Source organism: Leptopilina boulardi, unplaced genomic scaffold (genome assembly GCF_019393585.1).
Source record: "Leptopilina boulardi isolate dan_hultmark-lab unplaced genomic scaffold, ZJU_Lbou_2.1 LbouV2_40, whole genome shotgun sequence".
In the NCBI taxonomy this organism is placed as follows: domain Eukaryota; kingdom Metazoa; phylum Arthropoda; class Insecta; order Hymenoptera; family Figitidae; genus Leptopilina; species Leptopilina boulardi.
In genome coordinates, this window is record NW_026137974.1 from 965,245 (window position 1) to 988,216 (window position 22,972).

The 22,972-nt window shown below is 19.8% G+C and overlaps 2 protein-coding genes across 3 annotated transcripts; one reads left to right on the plus strand and one right to left on the minus strand.

Annotated features, from left to right (window-relative positions):
• The first annotated feature begins 4,410 nt into the window (after positions 1–4,410).
• Positions 4,411–16,234, plus strand: LOC127289254 (uncharacterized). 2 transcript variants are annotated; one of them, XM_051317076.1, is made up of 4 exons: positions 4,411–4,576; positions 8,318–9,012; positions 12,867–14,243; positions 16,087–16,234. In XM_051317076.1, the coding sequence occupies exons 2-3, from the start codon at positions 8,323–8,325 to the stop codon at positions 14,241–14,243; spliced, it is 2,067 nt and encodes a 688-aa protein (XP_051173033.1). In that variant the 5' UTR covers positions 4,411–4,576; positions 8,318–8,322; the 3' UTR covers positions 16,087–16,234. The 2 variants fall into 2 exon arrangements, with proteins under 2 accessions (XP_051173033.1, XP_051173032.1); XM_051317075.1 differs by lacking the exon at positions 16,087–16,234 and having other exon boundaries at positions 12,867–14,510.
• Positions 16,113–21,505, minus strand: LOC127289255 (uncharacterized). The gene is made up of 2 exons (XM_051317077.1): positions 20,853–21,505; positions 16,113–16,855 (listed from the first exon to the last, which is right to left on the minus strand). Exons 1-2 carry the CDS (start codon positions 21,319–21,321, stop codon positions 16,113–16,115), a joined length of 1,212 nt encoding a protein of 403 aa, XP_051173034.1. The 5' UTR covers positions 21,322–21,505.
• Positions 21,506–22,972: the final 1,467 nt, after the last annotated feature.

A 22,972-nucleotide genomic window follows, 5' to 3' on the forward strand; every position in this document is an offset into this window, starting at 1 on the left:
GTTTTATATTTGAATAGATAAAAAATTTCAAATATGAAAATAAATGTTTTTTTTTCAATTTCTAAAATTGAAAACTATTTATTTACAAGTTCAAGAAAATTATTTTTCAAAAACCTCATTTCCAAGGACAATAATTTCGAAAGAAAATTTTTTTTTGAAAAAATTATTTTAAAATTTCCCAGTTTTTTTATTTGAAAAATTCCTCTAAAGTTTTCTTTAAAAAATTCTCAAGAAGAATTTTAAAGAATTCTTTTTTCTTTTTTAAATAAATTTTAGAAGAAAAACAATTTTTTCTACATTTTTTTTTAAACGCTTTTTTTTAGAAAAAAAAAAATATTCAGATTTAAGTTTGAAGTACTTAATGCAACCCTTTGGCGATTTTTTTTTAAAAACCTCTCGTTCGATTTTTTTTTTACAAAGCGTTCAAGAAATGAAAACACATTTTTTTTTTTACATAATAATTACTCTTCATTGTCTGTTCTCGAAATGAGAAACTTGCCTATAGTGGTAAAAAAAACACTAACACACGAAGAAGAAGAAGAAAAAACGCGTTTTACTCCTTAAGAAATATGTACACAATTTATACGTTATTAATTATTTTACCGTATTGTTACTTTAATTAACTCTTATATAATTTGAAACAAGTGGCAATGTTTTTTGATCTCTATTTTTAGTCAGAAAAATATTTCCCCTGTTTAATAATTGATATTTTTTTTTTTGTAATTTTTTTTTTCTTTTTTATTTGCAATTTTTCAATAAGGGGGAGAAGAGAAAGAAAATTTTTTTTTTCAGTACCAATCGACCGCGATTGGAATGTGTGAAAATTATTACCTAGAATTTTGGTTTTTTTTTGTTTTTTTTTTAATAAGTTTGATTAGAAAAAAAAAAAATTGGCAGCTTCTGTACTTCTTAGTTGTTTGTTATCTTGTATTTCTATAGTCGCGTCCCGGGAGAGAAAGATTCGGTGAATTTAAAAATTTTTTTATTTTTTTTTTTTTTTTATTTATCCGAACTGAATGGAAATTTACTTTTTAAATTGTTTTTAATCTCGTTGTCTTTTTCTTTGTTTTATTTTGTTCCTTTTTTTTTAAATATTTTATTCTTTTTACTATTTTTTTTTACTATTTGTTTCTTTTATTATTTTTTTTTACTATTTGTTTCTTTTATTTTTTTTTTTACTATTTGTTTCTTTTATTATTTTTTTTTTTAACTATTTTTTTCTTCTTTTTATTTTTTTCTCTCCTTTAATTTACTAATTTTTTTCTTGTCTTCTGTCCGAATTTCTTTTTTTTTCTGGAATATTGTCTATATTTTGTGATGAACGAAAAAAAAACTGAACTGAAAATTTAAATAGTTTCTAAAACAATATTTTTTTTTTCGTTGAATGAACTTGAAAAGTTTTTAAAAAAAATTTAGTGTACATATTTATTTAGAAAATTTCTCGCTGCTTTAAAAAGTAAATTTCCACAATTACATTGAAAAATGCTATTTTATACTAAGGAACCACCTCGCATTTTTTTGTCTTTTGATTCTTCTGACAATTTTATTTTGTTGAATTTTTTCTGTTTTTTTAATTCAGAAACAAAAATTGTAATAAATTGTACAAAATAAAATTAAATTTAAAATAGAAAATATATTTCAAAATTCCATATATGTATTTAAAAAGCAAAAAAATAATTCTTTTGTAACAAATTTTATTTCTAAATTAATATTTGGTAAAAAGAAAATAATTTTTAATTACCTTTTTTTTATTCTGATTTTAAAAAATTTATTACAAAAAATTATTTTCAATATAGAAATAATTTTTTTTCGTAACTAAAAATTTTTTTTTTCTCTCAAATCTCAATTATATATTCGAAAAATTCAATGAAATAAAAATTTTTCTTTTTTCAAATCAAAAGATAAATTGCGCAGGAATCGATTACTCAGAATGATCTCTATAATAAGAGTTACTTAAGATATCGGTAACGTTTCCAGGCAAAAAAAAAAAAAATAATTAGCAGCTCCTGGATTTTTTTTTATCATTAATTTTTTTAATTTGTATTTTTTTTTTTGTTCGTATATATATATATATATATAGATACACTCAAACACATATACACGAGTAAACACCAAAATGCGCGCATTCGAAGAGAATAGCCATTAAAAAAAAAAGAAAAAAATCCATTCGAACAAAATTCACTTCACTTTAATTATTATTATTATTGTATATGTTCTCCATTTGCGAAAGTATAAATAGGAAAGAGCAAAAAAAAAAAAGAAATTTCATCGGGGAAAAAAAATATATATATATATATGAGCACCGACACTAATATTATTATTATTAACATTTAAAAAGAAGGAAAAAAAAATAAAAATAAACGAGTAATGATTTTAAAAGTAAGCGAATTACATTTATAAGGAAAAAAAAAAAAAAAAAAAAAAAAGATTATGAAAATATATATTTATCTATGTCTTCTGTGAAGATAGAAAAATAGTACTCTCTCACTCTATATTGATGATAATATCGACAAAAAATCGAGAACCGACAAAAAAAAAAAAAAAGAACAGAATTGTAAAAAAAAAAACAAAAAAAAAAGAAATGGAATGGGCATAGGTTTGTCAATTTTTTTTTTTTTTTTTTTTTTTGTTTCCAAAGAGAAAAAATAAAATAATGGCTCGCATTGTAACACAAGTTTAAAATCTGCAACACATATTTCTTGAATTTTTTTTTTTTTATTCAATGAAATAATTTTGTTCAAGTTCCATTTAAATTTTGTATTATTTCATTTTCCTTTTTAAAAAAAAAAAAAGTTTTAATTTTTGAGAAAAAACTATTTTTTGCTTAAAATTAAATTAAAAAATTTTTTTTAATTCTTGAGAAATTTTAAAAAAATATATAAAAAACACGAGAAATTAAAAAAAAAAATGTTAATTTTTGCGCAAAAAAATATTTTTTTTTTCAAAAACAAAAAACTCGAAATTTTTTTGAAATCGATACAAAATTAATATTATACAAAAAAAAAAGATTAGTGACTGAAATTTTTATTAATTTTAATCGTGAAAATGTGATGATTTAGGGACATTAGAATTTTATTGTGATAAGAAAAAAAAATATATATATATATATATAAAAAAAATATATGTGTGTGGAGAAATATTTTAAATCTATGAAATGACTTCGAAAAAAAAAAATTGTCTTTTATCTATATATATGTGAATGAAAAAATTGTGTAGAAAAAAAAAATTTCAGTCCCTAATCTATATATGTATAATTTTTTTTTTTTATTATTATTATTTAACTATTATAATTATAAAATATAATTATAATAATTATATTTTTTCGAAATGTTCTTTTTTGTAAATTGTTTAAAATATTTTAATTTTTAAGTCCATATCCACGAATTGTCATATCAAAGAAAAAAAAAGAAAAAAAAAAAAGAAATTGAGCTTGATCAGAATTTTTTGACGAAAAACGAAAAAAAATGAAGTCGAGTTGCGAAGGTTAAAAAAAAAAAGAGAAAAAAAAGATACGAGAAACCTTATACCTGTATATTATGTTATCATTATTATAAATGAAACGAAAATGAGGATCAAAGTAGTTGATTTAAAAAAAAAAAAAAAATGAAAAAAACGAGTAAATTGAAAAATGATATATCATTAAATTAGAGGTTTAAAAATATATAATAGAACTCAGTATATGTACAGTATTTGAAAAACATGTTTATAATTTGTATGGAAAAAATAAATAATTGATATAAAATTAATTATATACCAAATTTTGCTCCTCCTGTTTTTTTTTTCAGATTCGCTGATTTTTTTTTCTTCTCTTTCAGATATTTCTTTCTCTTTTTTATTATGTAAAAATTAATTTAAAAAATTTTAATTACACTATTTCTTTTTGGATTAAATTTTTCGAATGACATAACCTAAAAATTTTCTTTCTTTTTCACAAATGAAAATTTTAATAAAATAATGTTTTTTTTAAATTTTATATTGTGTATTTTTCACGAAAATCATAATTCTTATGTTTATTTATTAATTTATTTATTAATTTATTTATTTACACTTCAAAAACTGTTGTTTGATTATTTTTAAATTTTTTAATTACCGCGGACAAAATAATGCGCGCATTTATTTGAAATGAACAATTTTTTTTTTTATACAATTGTTTATGGACTTTTGTAGGCTATATAAATTATAATATAATTAAATAATAATAAAATTATATTATAATATAATTGTAATAATATAATTATAATAATTAGTTATACTATAATTGAAACAATTTAATAATAAATAAAATAACTCTGAAAAAATGGAATTTTTTTAAACATATCGATTTAAATAAAGGCGCGTTTTTTTTCGACCAATAGACGCAGTTCATAACCACTGAAGTCAAGTCAACACCGGAAAACGTCAACTAATGTTCCAACTTTCCGGTTTTGACGGACAGCACGTGTTTTTTCGTGCTGTTGTTTATTGCAAGTGTTTCCACGTTTTACTTGTATAGTTTATCTGTATAATAAGAAAGTTTATTATTTATATTTATTATTGTAGTGTATATTTAGTTTTGCAAAACAAGTGCTTTAAAAAGGTAAATATGCTTATTTAATATTGTTTTTACTATTCTCATTGTATGTACGTAAATTTTTTTGCTGTTTCTTTCATTGTTTATTGTTTCTAATATTGTTCAAAATAACACTTTTCTTTTCCGATAAAATCTTTAAATATATTCTTAGCGAATTATTAATTTATTTGTACTTTATCATTTTTTTTAATTATTTATTATTGTCTGCATTTTCAAATTTTTTTTAAGTATTAGAAACACGATTTTCGACATGTCAACATAACCTATAAAAGTTATAAATCTATTTTTATTTCGATTTTGTTTTTTTTTTTTTTGAAACTCACGTAATTTAATGGTTCACTCAAATTAATTAATTTATTAACAATTGAAAAATTAAATTATTTTAAAAACGCAATAATATTAAATTTTTCGAAAAGTAAACACGATTTTTTAAAAATATTTTGGATAAAAATATAAATATTTTTCTTTGATGCTTTTATTATTAAATTTATTGTTGAAATATTTTGTTTTATGTATTTTTTTTGTATTTTGTATTTTTTTTTTTATTTGTATTTGTTTGTCCTAAATTAAAATTTAAACAAATTGAAATTGAAATAATTTGAAATTTAAATCAATTAAAATATTGAAAAAATTCAAAATCGGATAATTCAAAATTTGAATCAATCAAAAATTGAAATAATTTGAAACTGAAATCAATTAAAATTTTAAAAAAAATTCATATTCTGATAATTTTAAAGCTTGAATTAATTAAAATTTGTAAAAATTCAAATTCGGATAATTTGAAACTTGATTGAATTAAAATTTAAATAATTAAAAAAATGAAATCAATTAAAATTTGGACAAATTAAAATTTGGATAATTTATTTATTTATTTATTTAATGAACCAACCAAACCACTTTAATTTAACCAAAATTAAAGAGATTAAAATTCAAATAATTAACAAATAAATTGAAATGTGCACAAATAAAAAACATTTTTGAAAATAATTAATTATTATTATACAAAAATTTTGATTTTTAATTCAAAACTATTATTTTCTTTGGATAAAAATATAAATATTTCTTTAACGTTAGGCTTCGGATTATACGACTTTTTCGACTATTTCCGACTTTTTTTTCAAAACTACGACTTTTTTCGACTTATTTCAATAAAATGCGACAATATCGACTTTTTTTACATTTAAAAAAAAAAATTTTTAATAAAATATATTTTTTTTAGTATATAAAATGCAAATCTTCTTTATTTCAATTATTTAACCAATTTTTAACTAAAATTCTTTACTAAATTAATTATTTTTAATAATTTTAATGAAATTCATTACAAATTAAATTATTTCAAATTATTTCTCAATTAAAATTTTTATGAAATTTAACAATTGTTAATAATTTAAAAAATAGTATCAAATAAAATTAATAAAAAATTTTAATTCAAAATCATAAATCAATTCAAAATCAAAAAAAATTTAATTCTTTTAAAAAATTTTATATTAAAATCAACTAAAATTCAATTATTACCCAAAATTTCAATTCAAAATCAATTAAAATTTAATTATTATCGAAAATTTCAATTTAAAATGAACTAAAATTAAATTATTATACAAAATTTCAATTGAAATTCAATTATTTTCCAAAATTTGAATTCAAAATTTTTTAAAATTCAATTATTTTCCAAATTTTTAAGGTATCACATCGGTAAAACCGTTTTCTATAGATTTTCTTTAAAATTTTACCATATGTTCTTATTATCATTCTTGACAAATTTGCAAAATATGAAGAATTTTCCCCGTACAAAACCAGAGATATTAGCAATCAAAGTTGCTTATTTTGCATGGGAGACGGGACTAATGTATGGGGGAGAAGTACATTTTCATAAATATCATCAGAAGTTTTCTATAAATTTTTTTCAAAAACTAATGTTGAATTCAGGAATAAATTTGGAACTAAAATATACAAAGAAATTTATAATTTACCGTGCCGTTTATTTGTAATTATAAATTAAAAATTCTATTTCATGACGTCATTTGCAATATATAGCACACCCGCCACTTTGATGTGGCAACATCGCAGGATGGTAACATTAGTTAGAGAGAGACAGTAGTCCACAGTAGTCAAAGCGAGACTTATAGCGACGTTGTCAAACCTCCTACTCCTTCCAATCGCTGCTAGTGTGGGGTATACGTGTACGAGTGTATTTGTAGAAGTAGGTACAGTATGGGCTGAGAGTATAGGGAGTTGAGGGCGAAAGTATACTGCGGGAAGTAGTAATGCGAGCTACAAACTTTTGACTCCGATTAGTGCCGATGTGATACCTTAATTCAAAATCTTTTAAAATTTAATTATTCTCAAAAATTTAAATTAAAAATTAATTATTATCAAAATTTTCAATCAAAAATGAACTAAAATTAAATTTTTATACAAAATTTCAATTGAAATTCAATTATTTTCCAAAATTTCAATTCAAAATTTTTTAAAATTCAATTATTTTCCAAATTTTTAATTCAAAATCTTTTAATATTTAATTATTCTCAAAAATTTCAGTTCAAAATTAATTATTATCAAAATTTTCAATCAAATATCAACTAAAATTGAATTATTATCCAAAATTTCAATTAAAATTCAATTATTTTCAAAAATTTGGAATTTAAAAGCTTCTATAAATTTTAATTATTTCTAAAAATTTTCCATCGAAATTTTCTTTTTGAAATTTAATAATTTCAATTATAACTCTAAGAAAATTGAATTATTTTCAACTATTTTTGTAATATTCTTTTGAAAATTCAACTATCTGAAAGCATTTTTCAATTAAAAATAATTTTCAAATTATTGTACTTTTGTGCGCAATTTCTTATAATTTTTTTTAGTGAAATCATCAAAAAAAAAATTTTTAATAAAAATCACTTGAAGTTCAATTAATTTCAAAAATCTTTGAAAATTTAATTACATTTAAAAAATGTTATCTAAAAATTATTTGATAAATTATTTTTAGTTCTGTAAAATTTAATTATTGTCTGAAAATTAACAAAATATTTGGATTTTACAAAAAAAAAAAAAAAATTTTTTTAAAAATCTGTAAAATATTTTTGTTAAAATAAAAAAAATCGACTTTTTCTGGAATATAAATCGACTAAAACGACTTTTTTTGTGCCTTCAAGTCGATCCGAGACCTGTAATGTTTTTATTATTAAATTTATTGTTTGAATATTTTTTTAAAAAAAAAAAAAAACAATTTAGAAATTATTTTTCGATAAATGGTATTAAAGTAAATAGAAATTTTAAAAAAAAATCAGATTTAAACCGAAAAAAATCGGATTTCAATATTATTTCAGGGTGTCTACTAGTCCTGGAAGTCCTGGAAATGTCCTGGAACTTGAAAAAATGTCCTGGAATGTCCTTGAAAGTCCTGGAATTTAAATTTTTGTCCTTGAATTTTTTATATTTTGCTTTTAAATTTTCAAAAATTTCTAATTTTGTCAATCGAGTTAAAAAAAAATTCATTAAATAAGTAAAATGAAAATTTACTTAAGTAATTAATTAATTTTTTAATAATTTCTGAAAACAATAGTTAAACTAAAAATTTTTTTCATCCTTAAAGTCATCCAATTTAATGTCCTGGAAAAACAAGAAATTTGTCCTGAAAAGTCCTGGAATTTTAATTTAAATTTTTAGTAGACACCCTGTGTTTTTTAATTAACCTTGCCATTTATTTAATTAATTAATATTAAAAAAAAATTTCTCTTTTTTTTCCAGCAAAAATGGCGAAATCACATTCAGGCCATAAACCACCGCGAAAGCAGGGTTTCAATCGTTCTGGTCACAGTATGAATCCAGAACGATCGACCGAGGGCTTAAAAGGTGTTGCAAAAGTACGTACAAAAGGGACAATAAAACGTTTACAAATGTATCGTAATTCAAAAGCAAAACGTGATAAAACTGGTAAAATAATAAGTCCCGCGCCATTTCAAGGACGTGTACCATCGGGTACAATGTCACGTGTTGAACCATCGCAAAGATGGTTTAGTAATTCACGTGTAATAACACAAAATGCATTGCAAAATTTTCAAAAAGAATTGGGAATAGTGAGAAAAAATCCCTATCAAGTTATAATAAAACCATCACAATTGCCAGTGACATTATTGCAGGAAAAAGCGGAAAAATCGAGAGTACATATTTTAGAAACAGAAAGTTATGCAAGTGTATTTGGTCCTAAAAAACAGAGAAAACGTCCTAATTTAAATATATCGTCAATTGATGAATTAATGAAAAAAGCTGAGGAGGATTTTGAAAATTATGAAAAGAAAAAAGATACTTGTGATTATGATTTGATACGTCCCGATACGGGAATGAAGGAAGCGCAAAGAGATTGGGTAATGGGTGCTGGACAAAGTAGACGAATTTGGAATGAACTTTATAAAGTTATTGATTCATCGGATGTTGTATTGCAGGTATGGGACAAATTTATTTATTTATTTTTTTTAATTTAATTTAAATGTGCTTTAACGACAAATTTTTTTTCTTAATTTAAATATGCTTTAACGATCTGAACGTTTAAAATGAATGAAATAATTTTCTTTTTTTTTGAAAATTACAGGCCTCGGATTTTACGCTTTCTCGACTTTTTCCGACTTTTTTCGTCTTATTTGAAAAACTTCGACTTTTTCGACTTTTTTTTGCATTTTTTTTCGAAAAAATTTTTAAACTAAATACTATTTTTTTTAGTATACAATGCAGATCTTCTTTAAATTTTCTTTATTTCAATTATTTAACAAATTTTTAACAAAAATTCTTCACTAATTTAATTATTTTTTAATAATTTTAATGAAATTCTTCACAAATTCAATTATCTTAAACTATTTTTCAAATTAAAATTTTTGTGAAATTTAATAATTGTTTATAATTTCAAAAAAAAAATTAGCAAATAAAATTGCCAAAAAATCTTTAATTCAAAATCACTTGAAATTTAATTATTTGCAAAAAATTTCAATTATTTTTTAATGATTTTTATAATATTTGAAAATTCAATTATTTGAAAGCATTTTTCAATTTAAAACTATTTTGGAATTCAATTTTTTTTATGTGATTTCTAATAAATTCTTCATCAACAGAAATCATTAAAAATTTCTCTTATTATTATTATTGTTGTTCGAAATTTAACAGAATATTTTGAAATTCAATTATTTTCAAAAATTTCAATTTAAAAGCTTCTAAAATTTAATTATTTCTAAAAAATTTCCATCTAAAATTATTTGAAATTTAATAATTTCAATTATAATCTGTAAAATTTAATTATTTTATGAAAATTAACAAAATCTTTTGAAATTTAATTATTTCTAAAAATTTCAATTTTAAAATCTTTTAAAATTCAATTATTTTCTAAAATTTCAATTCAAAATCAACTAAAATTTAATTATTTTCAAAAATTTTCAATTCAAAATCAACTAAAATTCAATTATTTTCCAAAATTTCAATTCAATATCATTTGAACTTCAATTTTTTTTAAAAAAATTCAATAAATAATCAATTGAAATTTAATTATTTGCAAAAAATTTCAATTATTTTTTAATGATTTTTATAATATTCTTCGAAAATTTAATTCACTGAAAAGCATTTTTATTTATTTATTTTCAAAATTTTCAATTCAAAATCAACTAAAATTCAATTATTTTCCAAAATTTCAATTCAATATCATTTATAATTCAATTATTTTTCAAAAAAATTCAATAAAAAATCAATTGAAATTGAAATTTAAAATTATTTTGAAAAAAGATTATCTAAAATTATTTGATAAATTATTTGCAATTCCGTAAAATTTAAATATTTATCTGAAATTTAACAAAATCTTTCCAAATTTAATTATTTTTAATGATTTTTATAATATTCTTCAAAAATTCAACTAAATGAAACTATTTTTCACTTAACAAAATTCCAAATTATTATATTTTTGTCTGCAATTTATAATAAATTTTTTTACCAACAGAAATCATCAAAAATTTAAAATTAAAAATCACTTGAAGGTCAATTAATATCAAAAATAAAAATTCTAAATCTTTGAAAATTCAATTACTTTTAAAAAATTTTATCCAAAAATTATAATTTGATAAATTATTTTTAGTTCTGTAAAATTTAATTATTGTCTGAAAATTAACAAAAATCTTTTGAAATTCAATTATTTCTAAAAATTTCAAAATTAACTCTTCCAAAATTATTATTTAAAAAAAAATTTTTAGTTTAAAATCTCTAAAACTTGATTAAGTATTGCCTGAAATTTTTTTTGGCCATCAAAACTAAAAACTATGACAAAATTTTTAATTCTAATAAATTGCTTAAATCACGACTTGAAAAAATTATAAAAATGGAAGTTTAAGAATTTTTTTTTTAAATTTGTCCTATTTAAATAAATTTTTGAAAATTTGTCTTACAATTAATTCGATTGGGAAATATTCGAAATAAATTTTCATGATAATATTTTTATAGAATTATTCTCATTAGAGAATTAATAAAATGAATTTAATATCTGATTAGTTATTTAAAGTAAAATATTCATTAACCGATTAAATTTTTGTTAAAATAAAAAAAATCGACTTTTTCGACTTTTTTTGTGCCTTAAAGTCGATCCGAAGCCTGTAATTAATTAAATTAATTATTAATTACCGCGGGACATTGTGTAAATAAATAAATAAATAAATTTAATTGATTATTAATAATTAATTAATTACATTAAATTATTAATTTATTTTTGGATAGAGAAAACAAAATATTTTTTATAATACAATTCAGAATTATAAAAAAGTAGTAAAATTTTTCGTTCATTTTAATATTTTAAATTATTACATGAATTTTAATTCGTCCAAAATTTAATTGATTTGAATTTCAAATTAATCAAATTTCAATTTTGTAAAATTTTTAATTACTTTAATTTTCAAATTAATGGAATTTCAATATTGCAAAATTGTTAATTGCTTTAATTTTCAAATTATTTGAATTTCAATTTGTAAAATTATTAATTAATTTAAGTTTCAATTTATCTAAATTTTAGTTGATTAAAATTTTTAATTATTCAAATTTTAATTCGTTCAAATTTTAATTAATTTAAGTTTCAAAATATTTGAATTTTAATTTGTAATATTGTCAATTGATTTAATTTTCAAATTATCTGAATTTCAATTTGTAAAATTATAAATTAATTTAAGTTTCAATTTATTCAAAATTTCAATGATTTTAGATTTGAAATCATGTGAATTTCAATTTGTCTAAATTTTATTTTATTTCAGTTTAAAATTATCTAAATTTAAAATATAATCTAAATTTTAATTGATTTAAGTTTCAAATTATTTAGTTTTCTAATTGATTTAACTTTTTTATTATTCGAATTTCAATTTGTCCAAATTTTAATTGTTTTAAATTATCCGAATTTTTAGTTTTTTCCAAATTTTAATTAATTTTAGTTTTAAATTATCTGAATTTTAATTTTAATTAATTTTAGTTTCAAAATTATCTGAATTTCAATTTTCCCTAATGTTAATTGATTTAAAAATTTTAATTGTCCGGAATTTAGTTTGTTTAAATTTTAGTTAATTTCAATTTTTTAATTATCAGAATTTTTCATTGATTTTAATTTCAAAATTATTCGAATTTCAATTTTCCCTAATTTTAATTGATTTAAATTTTAAATTAACCAAATTTTTCTTTTGTCCAACTATTAATTAATTTCAATTTGAAATTATTTGAATTTTTAATTGATTTTAATTTCAAAATTATTCGAATTTTAATTTTCCCTAATTTTAATTGAATAAAATTTTTAATTGTCCGGAATTCCGTTTGTTTAAATTTTAGTTAATTTCAATTTTTAAATTATCAGAATTTTTCATTTATTTTAGTTTCTAATTATCCGAATTTAAATTTTCCCTAATTTTAATTGATTTAAATTTTAAATTAACCGAATTTTTCTTTTGTCCAACTATTAATTAATTTCAATTTGAAATTATCTAAATTTTTAATTGATTTTAGTTTCAAATAATCCAAATTTTTAATTTTCCCAAATTTTAAGTGTTCAATTTTCAAAATACCCAATTTTTTTTTTATTGTTTTAATTTTAAAAATTTCCAAAATTTAATTCATCCAAATTGTGTGGGAAAAAAAACCGAAATATAGTACAAAATCGCGTTTTTTTATATTTGTAATAGCTTTCTATTTTACTAAAAAAAAAAAACTTTATTCTCATATCTGGAGAATTTTACAAAATTTCAAAAAACCCAAATATTTTCTTACCATGTTTGTTTTTTTTTTTTTTTTGATTCAGGTTCTTGACGCACGTGATCCAATGGGTACACGTTCGCCGCCAGTGGAAAAATACATAAAAACAGAAAAAGCCCATAAACATTTAATTTTCATTCTCAATAAAGTTGATCTCGTACCAAATTGGGTGACACAACGTTGGGTTGCAATTCTCTCATCAGAATATCCAACAATTGCATTTCATGCATCAATGACACATCCCTTTGGTAAGGGTTCATTGATAAATCTTCTTCGTCAATTTAGTAAATTACATATTGATCGTAAACAAATAAGTGTTGGTTTAATTGGCTATCCAAATACTGGTAAAAGTTCAATAATAAATACATTACGTTCAAAAAAAGTTTGTAAAGTTGCACCAATTGCTGGCGAAACAAAAGTATGGCAATATGTTACATTAATGAAACGTATTTATTTAGTTGATTGTCCCGGTGTTGTTTATCCATCGGCTGAAACTGATACTGAAAAAGTTTTAAAAGGTGTTGTTCGTGTTGAATTAATACAATGTCCTGAGGATTATATTGGCAGTGTTCTTGAACGTGTTAAAAATGAATATATAAGGAAAACTTATAAAATCGATGAATGGACGGATCATGTTGATTTTCTTGAGAAATATGCGCGTAGAGCTGGGAAATTGTTGAAAAAAGGTGAACCCGATATATCGACGGCGGCTAAAATGATATTAAACGATTGGCAAAGGGGTAAATTGCCATTTTATGTTGTGCCTAAGGGCTTTGAGGAGCCTTTGCCAAAAAAATTGGATGCGGAGGAAATTATTGAAAATAATGAAACTGAGGAGACAAAAACGGAGGAGAAGAAAAAAACTGAGAATTTAAAAGTTTTACAGGATTTCAAAAAAATTCGCGTTATTCTTCCATTTTCGCGCGAAGATATGAGAAAAGATTTCGAGGAAGAGGAAGAGGAGAAGGATGAGAATAATAGTTACGTTCAAACGCCTTGTGCTTCTGATATCGGCGAGGACAGCGAAGACGAAAATGAAAATGAAAACGAAAACGAAACCGAAATTGAGAAAATAGGAAAAATTGAAAAGGAGAAAAATAATGACGATGATTCGGATGCGGATATTATTCCATTTGAAGAAGATACTTTAAATGTAAATGTTTACGATTTAATGGAAAAGGAGGAAATTGATTCGAGTGATAGTGAATTATTTGATGGAAAAACAAAATCGAGTAGCGGCACTTTTGCAGTTTCGAATGTTAATGTAAATGAAAAAAATAAGAAGACAAGTAAAGAAAGACGAGCACTTGAGAGAGCGAATAAACGAAAGAAAATTGGTAGCAATTTCTATGAGGTATCGAATGTAAAAAATCGTAATCGAAATCGAAAAGTTCCAAAAATTACAAGAACAAAGAAAAATTAGGTAACGTGTTCTCTTTTTTTTTATTTTATTTCTTGTTTTCCAGAAAAATGAGAAAATAATTTAAAATTAAATACCGATTAGTAGGAAAAAAAGAAAATTTTTTCCAAATTTGAAATTCCCTTTTTTTTATCAATGGAATTTTTTTTTTTTTTAATTCTAATACTAAAATTTTTTTAATTTTTTATGAGAAAAAAAATTTCGAGGAATTTTGAAAAAAAATTGTGACTAATAATTCAGAGTTTTAGGAGATCTTTTTGAATTTTGTATAATACAAAAAAAAAAATTATAATCTAGTAAAATAATGAATTTTTTTTGTTGTTAAATAATTAGTTTTTAACAAAATTTTGTATATACTTATATATATAATTATATAAATATAAAAATGTATAGAATATATTGAAAATTGATTCATTTGAAAATTTTTAAGTTCTTTTTATTCTTATTTCTAAATTATTTACAATATTCGCAAAAATCTTAGGTCTAGAAATGAAAACATTTTTTTTTCTCGAAATATAATATTCGAAAAGGCAAATATACAAAAAAAAATTGAAAATTAATTTGAATTTTTCAATTTTACAACAATTTTTTATTTTTTTAAATTTTTTTTCAGTTTAATAACAATAATAATAATAATTGTAATTATTAATCATTAAATTCTGTTTTTTCAGTTTAATAATAATAATAATAATAATAATAATAATAATAATAATAATGAAAATTCTCTCAAGTAATCATGAATGAAAAAAAAATAAATATTAATAATATTACGAAAAATTGAAATCATTTCTTTTTAATTATTTTATTATTATTAGTTATTATTAATATTATAACTATTACAATATTATTAATATTATTACTTATTATTTTTATTTTTATTATTGTTATTATTTACTATTACTATTATTCTACATTTTTGTAAGCATATATAAAAATCTTTTTAAAAAAAAAAAAGTAATAAGCACCTTTTAGACTCTAAAATAAATATTTTTTTAAAAATTAACTTCTTTTTAAAAATTATAAATATATTCAATATATAAAAAAAAGTAACATTTTTTCTCTTTTATCAAAATAAATATAGGTGAGAAATTTATCTCCTATATTTGTACAATCAAGACTTTTTGATAAGATTTTATTTATGATATTATTGTGATTTTTATAATTATTATCATTATTATCATAATAGCGTAATCAAATATTAAATATTTTTTTTAATTGATTAAAGTGCAAATCAGTTTTATATAATTTTTTATTTACAAATTTTTGTTATCTAATATTTATATCAATTGTTCTTTTTTCATTCTTATTTATTTTTTTTCATGTTTATTTATGACTTTCAGTATATTTTGGTGAATTTAAAAATAAAATAATTCATAAATATAACAATATTCTTATCTGTTTGTTTATAAGGTCGAAAAGCATTTTTTTTACGATTACTTAATTTCAATTGTTTTTTTTTTTTTTTTGATTATTTAAAATATTTTTTCACAAAATTCATATATAAAGGAGAAATTCTTTTTTGTTTTAAAAAAGTTATTAAAAAATAACACTTTATTTTTTTTTGTAAAATTTCTAAAATTTGTTATACATTAACTAAAATTTCGTTTTTAATTCGATTTAATAAATAAATAAATAAATAATATTGAAAAAATTATAATTTTTTTTTTGGAGGTTTTTGTATATTTTCTCCAGTTTTTTTCTTGTTGTAAATTTTACACAATTTTTTTTATTAAAATTTAAAATAAATTGACAGTAAAAAAGAAAAATCGAATTAAAACTTTTAATATTGTAAAACAAAAAAAAATTGTTTATCTTTTTTGCTAATTCTAACAAAATTTTATTTCAGCTATCAACGAAAAACAAAATGACACTTCAAATCCATTCTTTATCAATGAAAATCAAAACAAGTTGTCGCATTCTATTATAAAAACGTGGATTTGCACTGCCAAATTCCATTGTTTCCAATTTTGTCGCCTCAACACCATCAGTTTCAATGTCAATTGTCAATATTTTCAATATAAATGCACAATGACTAAATTCTTTATGTGCATCAATTTTAATTCTCTCATGAAAATTATCACGACTAAATTCACTGATATCACAATTCATTGTTGTCATTATATTAATAAATGAATCGTAATAAAAATTTAAAAGTCGATCCAAATTATTGGCAATTAAATCTGTTTGTATACTGGCGCCAATGAAAAATATTAATTCATTTATTGGATTTTGAAAGAGATAATTTTGAAAATCAACAAATTTTATATCGTCAACATTTTGATTGGAATTCTTGTGAAACATCATATTATTCACCCAAAAATCGGCGTGTATTATTGTTGACCATGGTTCATTTGGTGTACCCGTCCAATTGTCAGTGTTTGCCTCAAGAAGGGGGAATATTTTATCCGTATATTTACCCATCACTGAATCTTGACGAATTGTATCCATAAAGGAATCTTTCATATCTTCAAATGCCTCGGGATTTAATTTTAAACATTTACATCGTTCTTTGAGATGTTGAAATTCCTCAGGATATTTGTATTTCATTACCATTCCAAGTGCATGAAATTTGGCCATTGCTTTTATTGCCATCATTGAGTGCTCTAAATCGAGTCCTGGAAATGAATTTTTTAATTAGAGAAAAAAAATTGAATTTTTGGATGATTGAGAAGAGGACTTTTTTTTTGAAGGTATGTATTCAATTTTTTTTTTTTTATTTTTAATTGATTTTCGTACATTTTTTTTTTTTGATTCAATAATGCAGGCCTCGGATTATACGACTTTTTTCGACTTATTTTAATAAAATACGGCTTTGTCGACTTTTTTTTTTACAATTTTTTTTACAGAATTTTTAAACAAAATACATTTTTTAGTATACAATGCAGATCTACTTTATTTCAATTATTTAACAAATTTTTAACAAAAATTCTTCACTAAATTAATTATTTTTTAATAATTTTAATGAAATTCTTCACAAATTAAATTATCTTAAACTATTTTTCAAATTAAAATTTTTGTGAAATTTAAAAAAAAAATTTCTCTTATTATTATTATTATTATTATTATTGTCCGAAATTTAACAGAATATTTTGAAATTCAATTATTTTCAAAATTTTCAATTTAAAAGCTTCTAAAATTTAATTATTTCTAAAAATTTGCCATCTAAAATTATTTGAAATTTAATAATTTCAATTATAATCTGTAAAATTTAATTATTTTATGAAAATTAACAAAATCTTTTGAAATTCAATTATTTCTAAAAATTTCAATTTTAAAATCTTTTAAAATTCAATTACTTTCCAATATTTCAATTCAACATTAACTAAAATTTAATTATTTTCAAAACTTTTAATTCAAAACCAACTAAAAATCAATTATTTTCCAAAATTTCAATTCAATATCATTTGAAATTCAATTATTTTTCATAAAATTTCAATAAAAAATCAATTGAAATTTAATTATTTGCAAAAAATTTCAATTATTTTTAATGATTTTTATAATATTTGAAAATTCAATTATTTGAAAGCATTTTTCAGTTAAAAATTATTTTAGAATTCAATTTTTTAATGTGATTTCTAATAAATTCTTCATCAACAGAAATCATTAAAAATTTCTCTTATTATTATTATTATTATTGTCCGAAATTTAACAGAATATTTTGAAATTCAATTATTTTCAAAAATTTCAATTTAAAAGCTTCTAAAATTTAATTATTTCTAAAAATTTGCCATCTAAAATTATTTGAAATTTAATAATTTCAATTATAATCTGTAAAATTTAATTATTGTCTGAAAATTAACAAAATCTTTTGAAATTCAATTATTTCTAAAAATTTCAATTTTAAAATTTTTTAAAATTCAATTATTTCCTAAAATTTCAATTCAAAATCAACTAAAATTTAATTATTTTCAAAATTTTCAATTGAAAATCAACTAAAATTCAATTATTTTTAATGATTTTTATAATATTCGAAAATTCAATTATTTGAAAGCATTTTTCAATTAAAAACTATTTTAGAATTCAATTTTTTAATGTGATTTTTAATAAATTCTTCATCAACAGAAATCATTAAAAATTTCTCTTATTATTATTATTATTGTTCGAAATTTAACAGAATATTTTGAAATTAAATTATTTTCAAAAATTTCAATTTAAAAGCTTCTAAAATTTAATTATTTCTAAAAATTTCAATTTTAAAATTCAATTATTTTCCAAAATTCCAATTCAATATCAACTAAAATTCAATTATTTTTCAAAAAATTTTAATTTAAAATCAATTGAAATTTAATTATTTGCAAAAACTTTCAATTATTTTTAATGATTTTTATAATTTTTGAAAATTCAATTATTTGAAAGCATTTTTCAATTAAAAACTATTTTGGAATTCAATTTTTTTATGTGATTTCTAATAAATTCTTCATCAACAGAAATCATTAAAAATTTCTCTTATTATTATTATTATTGTCCGAAATTTAACAGAATATTTTGAAATTCAATTATTTTCCAAAATTTTAATTCATAATCAAATTAAAATTTAATTATTTTCAAAATTTGCAATTCAAAATCAACTGAAATTCAATTATTTTCCAAAATTTCAGTTCAATATCATTTGAAATTCAAATTATTTTTCAAAAAATTTCAATTTAAAATTAATTGAAATTGAAATATAAATTATTTTGAAAAAAGATTATCTAAAATTATTTGATAAATTATTTGCAATTCCGTAAAATTTAAATATTTATCTGAAATTTTACAAAATCTTTACAAATTCAATTATTTTTAATGATTTTTATAATATTCTTCGAAAATTCAACTAACTGATACTATTTTTCACTTAACAAAATTCCAAATTATTATTATTTTTGTCTGCAATTTATAATAAATTTTTTTACTAACAGAAATCATCAAAAATTTAAAATTAAAAATCACTTGAAGTTCAATTAATTTCAAAAATCAAAATTCTAAATCTTTGAAAATTCAATTACTTTTAAAAAATTTTATCCAAAAATTATAATTTGATAAATTATTTTTCATTCTGTAAAATTTAATTATTTTCTGAAAATTAACAAAAAATCTTTTAAAATTCAATTATTTCTAAAAATTTCAAAATTAACTCATATCCAAAATTATTAATTAAAAAAAAAATTTTAGTTAAAAATTTCTAAAACTTGATTAAGTATTGCCTGAAATTTTTTTTTACCATCAAAACTAAAAACTATGACAAAATTTTTAATTCGAATAAATTGCTTAAATCACGACTTGAAAAAATTATAAAAATGGAACTTTAAGAATTTTTTTTTATATTTCTCCTATTTAAATAAAATTTTGAAAATTTGTCTTACAATTAATTCGATTCGGAAATACACGAAATACATTTTCTTGATAATATTTTTAAGTAAAAATATTTAAAGTAAAATATTTATTAACCAATTAAATTTTATTAAAATAAAAAAAATCGACTTTTTCGATCTTATTTTGGAATATAAATCAACTAAAACGACTTTTTTTTGTGCCTTAAAGTCGATCCGAGGCCTGTTATTATTAATTATAATAATAATAATTAATAATATTATTATTAATATTTTAGATACAATTTTTTTTTATTACAAAATTATATATTTTTTGAATTGAAATAATAATTTAGAATTAATGTCGGTTTTATTTATTTTTAAACTCGATCATAATGTCAATTTAATGAAGAAACGTAATTTTGAAATCATAGTAAAGTTGGTTTAATTTAATTTAAATGCACAATCATTCTTAGCGATTAGATGCGAAATAGTAAAAAAAAAATGGTGTTATTCTATCTATACAATTACGCAGAATCATCAGAATAATATTGAATGATGAATAATAAAATTTATTTTAGAGACTGCAAAGTCATAAGAAAATTAATTACAATTTTTTTCAGTATTTTATTTTATAATTTTTCTATTCTTATTTTATTTATTTATTTATTTTTCATTTATCTTTAACTTATATTTTTTTTATTTATAAAATTTATTATTTATCTTTATATCTTATAATTTTTCTTTATTTACCTCTATATATATATATATATATATATATTACAATTTTTTATTTTAAATCTTTATCTTATTTATTCAATTGTTATTTATCGAAAAAAAAGAGAGCTGCGAATTTTCCAAAATTTAAAAAACAATGTCAAATTAATTATTTTTGATAAAATTGAAAATATTTTTATCTCTCTTTCAATTTGAAATAAAATTTAATACAAAATTGGGATAATTATAATATTTTTGCCAAAAGAAAAGCTAAAATATTATTCTTATTAATTTTTCTGAAAAAGTAACGACTATGTAATTTAGATTCGAAACAAATATAATATATAATTATTACCATAATACCGGAAACGAGGTTTTTTTTTTTTTATCTTGTCACATTTATTTTTTGCAATTTCATAATCTAATCCACACCGCTGTAATGATTCAGTAATTTTTTTTTATCTACACTTAAGTAATAATAACAAAAAAGGATAAAAAAAAATAATATAAAATATAAAAAATAATAAATATTAATAATAATTATAACAATAATGATAATAATGAACAATGATAATAATAATTACAACAATAATAATAATAATAATACCTAATTTTCTGTCGCCAGTGTAATATCCACGAACTTTTAAATTTTCCAATAAAATAACAGCGTCTTCATCAAAATCAATATCGGGACTTGATGATATTTTTGCGCCATAAAATTTTGCGCCAATATCAAAAATTTCATTTTTTTTAATTCCAAATTCAATTTCCAATTTTTTATAACGTGGCAATATATCAGTATAGAGAAAACATTCCTTACGAAATGTAAAACCACTGTCAAACATTTCACGTTGAAAATCAGTTGGCGGTAACATTTTTGCCACTAAATATAATTGTTCCGATTTTGTTTTATTTGCATTATTTTTTTTTATTTCCGCCACAACTGATAACATTGTACTACCATAATTTTCACCCGGTGGTAATAATAATTCAGTTGAAAAATTCACAACAATTAAATCATTTCCCATAACTTGACGTAGAACCGATTGTAAATCAGGTAGCACCACTTCGTTCATTTTGTGTTTTTTTATTTTTCCTTCTTTAAATATTAAATATTAATTAATTTATAATAAATTAAATTATTAATTTCTTTATTAATCTCATTGATTTATAATTATTTATTTTATTAATGTCAATTGTGTATTTAAATTATTTTTTTTTAACTTTTCAGCTTAGTTCTTTATTGTAGTTTTTTTTTTATTTCGTTTTGTATTTAGTTTATTTTCTAGTTTTTTTAAATTTTATTTTTATTTAATTTTATTAATTTATTAATTTTATTAATTTATTAATTTTATTAATTAATTATTTAAATTTATTAATGTCCTTTAATTTTTTCTCTATTTTTCTTGAATTTTCTAAATTTATTGTAATTAATGTTTTTTTTTTCTCTGTTGTAAATTTATTCAAATTGTTAAATTATGCAAATCGGTAATTTTTTTTTCAGAATTTGTAATTTTTTTTCGTGTAATTTATTTCAAAAAAATTTTTTTACTGTCATTTTCAATTAATTTATTATTTGAATTTTTTATTCGTATTTGTCATTTTATTTTCAAATTTATTTTTTTACTTTTCAAATTATTTTTCTACTTTTCAAATTATTTTTCTACTTTTCAATTTTTTTTTTATTTATTGGAAGAAATAAAAATTTTTTTTTTGGAATAAACGAAAAATTCAGTTGGGAAATTTATTTTTATTTAATTAATATTTGTTTTTATTATTTAAAAAGTAATTCACTATTTTTTGTAATTTTTTAATTCGCTATTAATTAAAAAAATAAGTTTTAGTTTTTTTTTCGGAAAAATTTCAATACTTTTTTTAAATTAATTTTGCTTTTTTAATTATATTCCCAAAATTGTTACTAATTAATATTGTTGCCAATTTGGTATTGAATCAAAAAAAAAAATAAAATTCCACAATTCATGATTTCCAAATTGACATTTAATTTAATTACACAATAATCCTTGATATTTCGTTTTTGCTATTTTAAGATTTACTTTTTTTTCGCTATTTATTTTCTCTACTTTATTTTATTTTGTTTCTTTACTTTTTTTTATTATTTTTCTTTTCTTCTTTAAATTTATTTTCTTCACAATTTTATTTTCTTTAAAAAAAAATATTGTTGTTTTAATTCAATTTTTTTTTGTTAATTAATTTGTTTGAATTATATTAACTTTTTGGTATCAATTTATTTGAAATCAAAAAAATATAAAATTTCCGGTTTTTCGTTTTGCAAAATTCCAAATATTGAGAGAACGGAGAAAAAAAATGTTTTATTTATTTATTTTGTTTTTTTTTTTCGAAAAAACTTTATTCGAGTAAAAAGAAGTTACGTTTAACTTGAAGCAACGAACTTGAACAAACTGAAGTTGAGATCGCAGCCTTGTATATATTTTATGACAAGCATAAAGATTATAAGCGTTGTTGCGTGAATGGAACTCTCAATTTTCTGAGTGACCACCTCTCCATCACCCTACTTGTACCTCGACACTGATATACATATATATATTCCTTTTTATAAACATACACACATATATATTTTTGAAATACACACGTCACTGATCTGTCCTCATTCACACACATTTATAAATATATATAAGCAACGAGTTTAAATCTTTGTGTAAATTATTACGTAAAACTCTTTCAAACAGTATATATACGCGATTCTTC